This window comes from Scyliorhinus canicula, chromosome 16 (assembly GCF_902713615.1).
Source record: "Scyliorhinus canicula chromosome 16, sScyCan1.1, whole genome shotgun sequence".
In the NCBI taxonomy this organism is placed as follows: domain Eukaryota; kingdom Metazoa; phylum Chordata; class Chondrichthyes; order Carcharhiniformes; family Scyliorhinidae; genus Scyliorhinus; species Scyliorhinus canicula.
The window spans coordinates 106,104,594-106,116,878 of NC_052161.1; the positions used below are offsets into that span (position 1 = coordinate 106,104,594).

General features: G+C 41.0%; 1 protein-coding gene across 1 annotated transcript in view; it reads left to right on the forward strand.

Annotated features, from left to right (window-relative positions):
* srm (spermidine synthase) overlaps positions 1–12,080 on the forward strand; it is a 37,659-nt gene extending 25,579 nt beyond the window's left edge. Inside the window, exons 4-8 of the mRNA XM_038821611.1 lie at positions 130–283; positions 2,566–2,649; positions 3,877–4,022; positions 5,770–5,892; positions 7,121–12,080. Coding sequence (XP_038677539.1) covers positions 130–283; positions 2,566–2,649; positions 3,877–4,022; positions 5,770–5,892; positions 7,121–7,138 — 525 coding nt within the window. The 3' untranslated portion in view covers positions 7,139–12,080. The remainder of the gene's footprint in view (positions 1–129; positions 284–2,565; positions 2,650–3,876; positions 4,023–5,769; positions 5,893–7,120) is intronic.
* Positions 12,081–12,285: the final 205 nt, after the last annotated feature.

Consider the following 12,285-nt stretch of genomic DNA (forward strand, 5'->3'; position numbering starts at 1 on the left):
ATCAAGCCTGGCCCAGCCAGTTCCTCACCCTGACTTTTATTTTGCCATTACTATTCAGATCACTAAATGAACACATTGCCACTGTGGTGCACACCTGAGTAACTTGAATTTTTTATTGTGACTCTTTAGGATGTAATAAAGGTTTCTAAACAATACCTTCCTGGTATGGCAGTGGGTTTCTCAAGCCCAAAGCTGAAACTCCATGTCGGTGATGGCTTTGAGTTCATGAAAGAAAACCAGGATGCATTTGATGTAATTATCACTGATTCCTCCGATCCAGTAGGTACGAATTCTGCTGAAGAGTTCAATTGGTAACGAGTGATGGTAACTGGCTACTGGACTCTTCCAGCTGTCTTTTGAAAACATCTCCACCTAGTCATCTACTGTAATCTTGTACGCTTGATTTAAAGGGTAAATGGACATTTTGTTAATGATAAGAATAGTTAATCATGAAATGTTCCTATACTTATTGTACTGTCTCCTACTTGCTCCTAAAGCTGTGCCTAGTTGACTTGTTGTTTGAAAGAAACTTCATTTTACATTTGATTACAAACTTTTGCATGTTTGGATCGTAAACTATTTGGAAAGATAGATTCAGAAGTTACTTCAAACAAAACCACAAGTAGAGCAAACCAAATTGGGACTGATGCTCAGAGTTCTTCTTCAGACAGTGATCAATATATGAAATAGACTTCTGGATTGTGTGGTGCTGACCGTTCTATGGGTTCAACTAATGTGTCAAATGGCCGTGGCTGTATTTGGTGGATGTAGTGGCAGGTTTGTTTGGCTCTCAAGCAGGGTTAAATTTGTTTCAGATCAACCAACAGCATTTTCTTTTTAAAATCTTTTAAAAAATTTGTTTTAATTTTGCCAATAAAAAAAAAATGCTTGAACACATTGTTGTGAGTAGCAGGCTGGAGTACAATGCTTGAAGGGACATATAAAATAAACGCGAGCAAAAGGGAAATTAGTTACTCCACACGGACAGAGACCCAGAGCCGGGATCGAACCTGGGGCCTCGGCGCTGTGAGGCCGCAGTGCTAACCCACTGCACCACTGTGCTTTCCCCCCCCCCCCCCCCCCCCCCCCCCCCCCCCCCCCTGTGTTCCAGGCTTTGTATTCTGGAGAGGCAAACATTTGTCTGTGCCGGGTGAATTTAAAGAACCGGCTTTGGAAGCAGTTCATTCGCAGGAGAATATTCTGGCTGACAACAGTCAGTGGACATTACCCATGCGAAATAAATCGATGGGGCAGGTGCAGGAAATGTATGCTTCCTGGAGGGGGTGTTGGGGGGGGGGGGGATGGTGGTCGAAGACCAAAGGACCAAACGTACAAAGCTCAGCAAGCAACAATAATGGCTGACTATGAGCTGATCCATAAATTTTGTTCCATCACCCCCATAAGTTTGAACCGAAGTAGGTGAGGAAGGAAGGCAGGTAGCCAAGGTAGGAAATGCTCAGATCTTGGAAGGAAGGTACTGAAGGTGGAGGTGAAGGCCTAAATGTTGCCATTGCACTTGAGCGGGACTCGTTCAGCATGTTGAAAGTTGCGAGGAAAGCCCATGGAGCTCATTGGGATTCATAAGGAGGATACTGAAAAGGGAACAGAACTGAATACTCCAGGACAGACTGTTGCCCTAACTAGAACCAGGATACTGGAGGTAAACACTGCAATGGGAGCAGGTGTGGTGAATGAGACCGATGAGAGATATGGAGGGTTTTGGAGGGGGGGGGGGGGGGGGGGGGGGGGAGGGTGGGGAAGAGGGAAAGAGAAAAAGAGAAGAGATCACCTCATTTTCATCAAATGGTGTAGCCAAGCCCCTAACTATTCTAAGGAGTGGAGATTATATCCCAGTTCCATTTAAACTTTTGTTCCATAGGAAATTTGTACTTTTCAGTACACATGTGCCGTCTAGGTTAAATGGGACTGAATTTGCCGGTGCTCTAGTCCAAGGGATCGTGACATAGCTTAGTAATTTTACAAGTGTCAAGGTAGAGTATTCTGAACTAAATTTATCTTGTTTTGCATTGCTGCATGCCTTTATGTCACCCTTTCCTGAAGCTGTTTGCAAAGCCTGTTTTTAGTAAGACTTCCAGGCTATGCCTTTGGTGATTCCCAAATGTTCTACTTTTGCCTTGTATACCTGTTCTTCAGGGACTGGTGGTACTTGGCATGTGAATCATGTAAAATCTGCTTAATAGGAGGGTTTAACACTCGTGTTCACTGGCCTTCCACTTGTACAGTAAATATAAAAAATACAAGTGATGTTGGTACGTGAAGCTGCTAACATCTTAACGTTTGAATTGTGTTTGAGGCTGTAGTTTATTTTCTATCACCTACACCCTCAGCCTGTCAATTTGACTGTCCAGCAGTTTGACACCCAGAATTGTTATCCTGGGGAGAAATCCAAAAAGTAATTGTGAAGTGGAGGAGCTCTGTCATTAGTTCTCTTTCGTACAACACAACCTGCTAATCTAATATTCTCTCATTTGTGTCCTTTCCCTCTTTCTTTCGCACCTCATTGCTCCTCTTCTTGTTCCTGCCCTCCTTGTGTCCAATACCAAGGGCCAGCTGAGAGTTTGTTTCAAGAGTCTTACTACCAGCTGATGAAGAATGCTCTGCATGAAGATGGGATCCTTGGTGCACAAGGTAGGCAGTTTAAACCCTAACGTTGTTTGTTTGAGATGATTTCTCCATTTATGTCCAGGATCCCAAATGCCTAATTTACCTATCTCTGTGCTCTGCCACCTTTAACAATTAGTACCCACATTGCCTACGCTCCACCTCTCCTCTTCCCACCCCCAGCCTTTAGAATTGTACCCTATTTTTATATTGCCACCTCTTATTTTTCTATCTGAATGTATGACTTGATGCATGCTTTAAATTGCATTTGCCACATGTCTGCCCATATTTTTTTTAAATCTCATTCAATTTAAGAAGTCTTTAATAAACCAATTACCCCTTTAACGGCTTCAAGGTAGTTTCTCCCCTAGCAATATTTTTTTTCATAATTTATTTACCCTATTTCATAACAATCTCCTCCACCTTTTCTACAAGCTCTGGCCCTTATGCAGTGTAAAGTGAACCACCTGTCTGATTAAAGCAACATTTTGATGCATTAGCATCATTTCAAATTTTCACTTTTGACCTCACTTGAGTGTCCTGCCAACACTTTCCAAATCTCAATATTGAGGTTTTTGACAAACCCATACATTTGTAATACACTGCAGTAGTTGTGACACCGCAGTAGTTATGACATAGTTCTTTGTGCTACAAGATATGAACTGAAGGGTTTTTGACAAACCCATACATTTGTAATACACCGCAGTAGTTATGACCTATTTCTTTGTGCTACAGGATATGAAGTAAAGGCTTTGCTTGTCTGTTCCTTAAAGTCCTCACCATGAAGTACGTTGTTTTCTCCATACTGCCTGTTAAATCAAGGAAATGTGCCAGGGTGATCTCTTTGAACAACGACACTATCTGATCTGTTGCATGGGGGGGGGGTCAAATCCAATTTTGTTAGAAGCCTGGATGTGAGGTATTCATGATTTTTAGTGTTTACTTGGAAGTGAAATTGAGGGTAATCTACTATTCCAATGAGTTATTGAGCCATTCAAATTGGGAAGTTTCAAATTTGATCTGATCGCCAATTTCGGATGAGGGTTCAGTGACCCAGAACTAGTGGAAAAACACCAAACTGGGTTACTGCTTTTATAATTTGCTTCATGCTCCTTTGAAGTAAGGCTAGATGTCTGTAATTAAGAAAAAAATAAGGGATATAAATTTGGAGCAGAGAAAGTTTTACAAGTTGACACGTATTTATTTTAAGAAACAAGACGCCTGGAAATGCTGATCTAACTGTGATTTCTGCAGGTGAATGTCAGTGGCTGCACCTCGAACTCATAAAGGAGATGCGGAGGTTCTGTAAATCCTTGTTTCCTGTAGTTGAATATGCTTACAGCACAATCCCCACGTACCCCAGTGGACAGATCGGCTTTATGCTGTGCAGTAAAAATCCAGTGAGTCAAGTGCCCTTCAGTTAATTTTGTTCCCAGTTTTGAATTCTAGGTTGTTGTATCTGCTCTGAGCAGGCAGGTGCGTGAAGTGAATAATAAAAACAGAAAATGCTGGAATTACTCGCAGGTCATGTAAATTCTCTTGAAAGAGAAATCAAGTAAATGTTTTGGGTTGATAAATGAAAGTACAGTCACTGGGGGAAGCGGGGTGGGGAGGATTGGGGAGACTAAATAACAAAGAATGATGTTGCTGCAAGGTAAAAGTATGTAGTGGCAAAATGTATTAGCACTGCTGCCTCACTGCTCCGGGTGCTCCGGTTTCTTCCCACAGTCCAAAGATGTGCAGGTTAGGTGGATTGGCCATGCTAAAATTGTCCCTCAGTACTGAAAGGATGTGCAGGTTAGGTGGGGTTACAGGGATAGGGAGTGGGCCTAGGTAGGATACACATTCAGAGGGGTGGTGCAGACACAATGGGCTGAATGGCCTCCACTCGAACAAGGAAAGAAACAAAAGATGGATCTAGAGGAGCTGCAAATGGCAACAATGGAATCCTTTTAACAGTGCAAAGAATGGGAGCAGTGGTTATGTTTTGAAATTGTTGAGCTGAATCGGGAATGCTATAAAGTTTGAAAGATGTAATGATTTCCTTGAGTTTATGCTTGAGCCTCTTTAGAACAGGTGTAGGAGGCCTAGGACTGAAGAGCAGGATGAAGAATTGAAATGACAGGCAACCTAGATTGGGGAACACCTCCATTCGGTCTGCAACCATGATCCCAGGCATCATTTAATCACTGCCATTTAATCTCTCCTGCCGTTGCTTTTTTTTTGTTCCTTCTATTCTCCCCTGCCTGTGATTGCATAAATCCTATTATTTTTACCAGCTCTGGTGAAAGGCCCTCTACCGGAAACTTTGGCTTTAAGGGCCTACCTTATTTCTGGATTTCCAGCATCTCCAGCACTTTACCTTCGTGAAATCAATAAGTTCAAACATTGTGTTATTCATTAACTGTGAGCTGGCTAGGCAGCACGGTGGCACAGTGGTTAGCATAGCGCTGAGGACCCGGGTTCGAATCCCGGCCCTGGGTCACTGTCCGTGTGGAGTTTGCACATTTTCCCCGTGTCTGTGTGGGTTTCGCCCCCACAACCCAAAGATGTGCAGGTTAGGTGAATTGGCCATGCTAAATTGCCCATTAATTGGAAAAAATAATTGGGTACTCTAAATTTAAAAAAAACTGAGAGCTGGCCAATTATTCCTGACATGCAGATGTTCCACTAATTGTATTAAAGAACCAGCACTAACAATTTTTGCCTTACTGAGAATAAAAACAGATTGAGCTGGCCACAGCACCTTCACTAATCCTTCTATTTTTGGAGGCACAATGTCGGTGAGGGCCCAGATTTCCATTTGGTGCTGCCTGTCAGTAGGTTTGAAATTTTTATGCCCCTGAGGTTTTTGACAATGGGCCTGTGCAGACTTTCTCTGACATTATGGCCATGGCTTTGTCAGAACTACATGTTCTGAACTCCTGTGTAAATGGATGTGTTTGGCGTTGGAGAACCTGCAGCCTTGGAAATGAAACAGAATGGTTAGTTGACCAATTGCCTGTTTCACTGGGAAGGTTGTTTACTGTGTTGCACTTTGCTGGCATTCAAAATATACATGCACCTTATGTAAGCATTCCTCTTGATATAAAATCTTTGACAATGATTTATTGTTGGTGAAACCTTGCTGATTGGATTACCTTACAGAAAACGAGTTTTCGTGAGCCAGTGAGACAACTGTCAGCAGTGGAAGTGGACAGAATGCAGCTGAAATACTACAATGCTGATATGCATCGGGCAGCATTTGTTCTGCCAGAGTTTGCCAGAAAGGTAATTTAATAAAATCAGTTTAATTCTGCGAACCTCAAAATTTTGAATGACTTTGCTTTAGCATATTTTCTTTCCTTCCATGGCGTGGACACTCTCCTCACCCCTGCTGCTGAGACCCTTAATGCTCAGCAAGTTCTTGCATCTGCAGTATTAAACTTCTGCCCACTGTTTTTCCAACTCTGCCTTGCATTGCGGAGGTGAATGAAAATTAAATTAAATGAAAATCGCTTATTGTCACGAGTAGGCTTCAATGAAGTTACTGTGAAAAGCCCCTAGTTGCCACATTCCGGCGCCTATCCAGGAAAACTGGTACAGGAATCGAACTGTGCTGCTGGCCTGCTTTAAAAGCCAGTGATTTTAGCCCAGTGAGCTAAACCAGGAGATTGTTGCCTGTTCTGATGCTTCAGGTGGCAGCTTGGAAATCCCATGGCAATATTTTAAACAGCAGACTTTCTGATTAGCCACTGATGTTTGCAGGATTTATAAAAAAAAATCAGTTCTTGGGGTGAGGGCATTGCTGGCTGGGCCAGCATTTGTTGCCCATCCCTAATTGCCCTTGAACTGAGTGGCTTGCTCGACCATTTCAGCTGAGTCAACTGCATCGTTGTGTAAGTCTGGAGTCACATGTAGGCCAGACCAGTAAGGGCAGCAGATTTCCTTTCCTGAAGGACATTAGTGAACTAGACGGGTTTTACAGCAATCGGCAATGGTTTCATGGTCATATAAGACTTTTAACTCTTTTAAATGAGATTTTTAGTGAATTTGCCATGGTGGCATTCGAACCTACAAAGCATTACCCTGGGTCTCTGAATTAAAAGTCCAGTGAGAATGTCACTGCCTCCCCAATTCTGTTGTTTCGCCACAGCAGGTTCTGCCATTCTTGTGCCAAATACTTTGGTGTTTCAATTTATGCAAATTTGGTCAGGTCAATGTTCATGCTACGACGACTGAACCAATTCCATGCCCATTTAGGAAATTGTGATTCCATCAGTTTTTCAAACACATTTGTGACCAAAATAGGAATTGTCTTGCAAAGGGGCTGCTATCTGATATAACCAAGAAACTTTTGTGGGAACCGAGCTTTCCTTGCGCGAGATTCCTGGAATTTCACTCTAGGCTCAGGTTACATTCTGCACGCCTAATCGTTATAAATAACTTTTTTGTTTCTGAAAATGAGTTCTTGCAGTAGAAACAAATGTTTTCTTTTCTTCCCCCTTTAATCTTGCAGGCACTCAATGATGCATAAAACCAATTCCATTGCTCTGTGTTCGCTGCCTTCAATACTGGAAAACGTTTTTTTACAAATTCCATCGTCTGTTTATAATGGACCTGTCCTGTACCGTACTGCAAATTAACCCTTTCCTGTCTTCAAAGAGGAAACTTGTCATTCAACGACCCAGAAAGTCCAGAAATAAAAGACCATGTTTCAGAAAGGGAAGTCATGGCCTTGTGATTTCCCCCTGGATTGTTGGGTGATCGCTGATTCTTATGGAGTTGGTCAGGTGTGCAGCGGACCTCCAGACCTTGTCAGGTCAGCTGACTAACCAGTAACCTCCGTTTATAGACAACTGCACGTGGCTGATGGCGTGGACCGCTGAGGCCTTAACCCATGATGGTCCCAAACTGGAAAGGGTTAAACGGTTTTAAGAAAATACTAATAAAATGCAACCAGATAACGTTTGGAACTTGTGTGAAAACTTTGACATCAAGTACTTTCAACTGAGACAAAGGAACCAACAAATCCTGATTGATTTATGTCCAAACAGCATGTTTAATCTTTAAAGTGTGATGCTCTCTTCAGTAGGATTCATTCCAATTGTGTTGGAGTAGCAACTCTCAAGTTAGCTCAGTGTGTAGTGGATTGCAGTGCCGTTTCCCTTTACAACTCCTATATGATATTTTCTTTCCCCTTTACCCTTGAGTATTTGCTTCTCTTTCTTCCTTTTCCTTATGGACTGTCTTTTCTCTCCGCCCCTCTTTTTTTCCTCTGTCGATGTGCCTGTACAGTTGTATATTTCTCTCCCTCTCCAGTCTTGGATGTTTTCAAATAATTGCAAACCAGCTAAATGAAGAGTGACTTTTATATGTAATACTTGCCTGTTTAGTAACTTACTGATGATTCTGAAGGGATTTGACAGGGCGGTCACTGAGGTTACTTCTGGCTCGGGAATCTGGAACACTGGGTCACAGTCTTGGGGGGAGGGAGGGGGAAATGGGATCGTCGTTTAGGACTGAGATTAGGAGAAATTTCTCCACTCAAAAGGATTGTATATCTTTTGGAATGTTGGAATGTGCCATCACCTGACTTTCTTCAAGGCTAGGAGATGTTTTGTGACCCATGGAATCTAAGGATATGGGGAGTAGGAAGGAAAATTAGATCGACCATAATCGTATTGATTGGCAAAACAGACTTGAGGGGCTGTATGGTTCACACTCCCATTCCTTTCTGTAACTGAGCAAACAGAATCTATTCCTCGTCACGGCTGTTCCATTCGTCACAACCCAGTATTTCACACTGAAAAAGGATGAGCGAGCTTTAACTGGAAAAACTGAAGGCACATATGTTTATGAAAAGTTGGTTGATAAAATATTGTGGTGGAAGGGAGCTAATAAATGGCAATCCTGAAAAGATGCCATGGCACTAGAAGATCATATTCTGGACAACTGTGAACTTTTCCTGGAAAGGCAAGCAAATTCCAGCAATTGATCTTTGAAATCATAACCTTCAGATGGTTTGGTTTCTCAAACTTGTATTTAAAAGGACTTGTAGTTTCTTGAAGATTTAAATCTTGGTCCCTGTTAATTGCACATCCTCATAAGGGGAGGAATGTCCCAAGGAATTTTTAAAAATTATAACCCAAATCTGATTTGCTTCTCCCAAGGCCTGTAAGCCATCAATCACCTCTCCATGATTATCACTACCCCCACCCCATTGCTTTCAATAGAGCTACTTGTTTTCAGTGTTTGGAGTGAGGAAGGTGGCTGATTTCCTTGAGGCTTCAGATCAAAGTTTATTTTTAAAGTAATGATTTACATACTCTTTTCTCTTCTCCCCCCCCCCCCCCCCCCCCCCCTTCCATCATTTCACCTTTAAAGATTGGCCCTGATATGTTGGGCGGGATTTACCGAACACCCCTCTGCATGCTTTTCGGTGGAGGAGGTGGCCCGCCAGCGGGATCTACCAGTTCCACAGTTGTCAACAGGATTTCCCAACAGCGCCCGGGAAATCGGTGTTCTACCGGCGGCTTGGAACAGGAATTTCCCGCTGGCGTGAACAGCCAATAAACCTAGCCATTGTGCCATTCGCAGTTTTTTTTTTTTTTTTTTCTTTTTTTTTTTTTTTTTTTTTTAAGCCATAGTCCAATGTGGAAGCTCAAATGAAGGCCACTAATTTCATTAAAAAATTGAATAGGATTCTCAATGCACCAGTAGAAATTTTGATGTAATAAAATGGAATTAAGTCATTGGGGACCATTGATTTACAGTCACTGTTGCAGCCACCTTGTTTATGGTTCCATTTCCATGGAAAAACATGTAGTCAAAACTCTGCATAAAATCTCCGAAATGTAAAACAAAACAATGAAATTTAACCTACTCAGTAAATTAGTAACCAGCACGCAAGTATGCTGTCCAAACTCGTTACAGCTCAACTTGTTTTTTAACCTGATTTTATGTGGGGGTGCCTGTGTTATCTAAGTTAATGGTTTTAAAATGCAAACCTGTACTTTTAACGTTCTTTGCACTTGCACAATTCACAGCAATGCTGGTCCAAGATGTTGAGTAATTTCCTCAGAACCAAGTTAGTTTACAGTAAACCTTTTTGGTGTGATTCCAAATGATAGACCACGTGTTCAAACAAGTTGAAGTAACTACATGCCATGATTTAATTTATAAGTATTTCCAGTAGAGCGTGATGCATTTGCAGATTTCAAGACTCTATTCGATCATAGACCGGGAAATGATTACTGCTCTGAAATGAGGCGAACTGAATTTGGCATCAAGGATCTGTCATGTAGGAATATTCTACTTGTTTGGGATTCTAACTACTTTGGGATTCTAACTACTTTTTTTATTAAAAGTAGCTTGGTTTTAAATAATTTAATTGTCAATTTCTATGATTTAAATTATTGTATTCTAGAATTATCGTACTTGCAGGATTATCATTAAAAATCAGTGGGCAGTGTATGATGAAATGACCATTATTTATTTTATCTGTTGGAATATAATTATCATGTGCAATTTCAAGAAATATTTCCGAGTTTAGGATAGGGGTGGGGGCTTTCCTCAAAGTAGAATTGGGAATTCTGGGAATTCTTCATGGTTTATAGCGTATAAACTGTAGTAAGACAACTGCTTCACCAATGGGACGTGGGTTTAAATCCACAGAAGTCTAAAGTTCTCGTGTACCACAATACATGATACTCCATACCTTCAAAACCTCAAATGAAACTAGTTTTGGCAGCCTCAACCTAGTTATCACTGCACATCCTGTATAAGATTTAACACTGAAATACCAGCCTTGCTCAAGGTATGTCAAATGGCAAACCTGTTCGGGTGAACTTGTTAAAAGAGACTTTCCGTTGGGCATTCACTATGGTAAAGTATCTGATCTGGGAACTGCTAGATTGTGACGGGGCCTGAAATGGGGCAAGTATTCCTGCCTCTGAGTGCACTTCCTTCACCTGGAACACAATTCACCTTAAAAGAGAAATCTGCTTGTCATTTTTTTTTTTGGGGTTCGTTTTGTAAAGCTTCAACTATGGCAATATATAGCGGTTAATCTCCGATCACCAGCAGGAGTGTAGCCTGGGCTCCGGATATACCTTTTTTAAGTGTTAAAATTAACCCATTGGAAATAGAAATGTATAAAATATATTGAATATAAAACTAGCGTACAACCCACACTATAATCACCAAATGCTGTTAACATTTTCTTTCAGTTGAGATGATACCACATCTTGTTGAATGCATTTGGTACTTAAGAATTCTGTCTTGCTTATGGACCAATAGTTTTAAAGGTCTCTTAGCACAGCTATAGCTTGTTTTTTAATTTGTATCCTATTTTTGCTCTCTTGCCCTATAGATGAATTAATTCTTCACCAGTTTGTTGAGCGTGGGCACATAAAATTTAAATGGTTTTTCCAATTTCTGTCAGTATGAGGGGAGGGGAACAGGAAATCTGAAATTGATGATAAGCAGTGCATCAACCTCCTATAGAGGAAAAAGACAGGATAACATTTTGGAGTACTTATGGAGGACACTGTCTGAAGGGTTAATTTGTCTTTTTGCTCCACAGATGCTGACTGATGTGTGAAATTTTCCAGTATTCCCTGTTGTGTATATATTTTTTATACGATTGATGGAGAACAATTAAAATTCCTGGAAAGCATCTGGATTCTTAAGATGCTTCCCAATTTCTAGTTACTGTTTTGGCTTCAATGGTCCGACAGCTCATTCTGGTTGTACAAGTAGCTGCTGTATAGAGGGTGTGAAATTCCTGCATGTAGCGAGTGGTATCTAACATGGGATTTTATTGTACTTGCTCACTGTTTGAATAACTGACCTTATGAAGGTTTGGATTTTTAAAATCTGCAACTGACCTTTGCCGTCTAATCCATCAGCTTTTTTTGTTCCTCGAGTTGGGAACAAAGCCTTGGTCCCCCTTTTTATTCAGTCCTGAGCATGACTTGGCATCGCCAATGGGTTCAAAACTATGAAAAGATTCCCTCCGGTTGCACTGGAGTAACATCAGAAACTCGCTAACAAAGAATGGATTTACAAGGTCATTGCACATCCAATGTTGGTGAAATCATATTTGAATAACTTCCAATCACTGTGGCGTTGGAAGTGGTGGGCAATTTGGGTGATCTTGTACGCTGGCCATTTACTATGGTAAAGTATCTGATCTGGGAATTTTTGCAACTTATTGTGTTTATACAAAACATGACCATATTTACCCTTTTTAGTTCTAAAATCCATTTTAAAATATGCTGGGAAACCACAATCTCTCTCGCAGGAATGTCTTGCCACAAAGCTCATTAGGTTGTCATCTAATTTGGGATTTTGTGCTGTATCATAATGTAGTGTTTCATTATTTATTCATATTGACTTTGTATAAATCTGCACACATTTCTAATGCTACAGACATTAATATTAATGTTCATGAAAAATAAAATTTTAAATACTCAGCCTTTTCTAATTTAGAATAACTTTGTTCATATGCAACTTAAATCTGCTATTCTTGAAGTTAACCTTTTTGCTCTGATTACTGATTCCTGAGGCGGCTTGCAAACGTGGTGGGGGGTTGGTTCGTAAAGGTATTAATACACTCCCAGGAACTCTCTTCCCCACACACAGCAGATTTCTCGGATTATCCTGTTTTTAAATTCATTA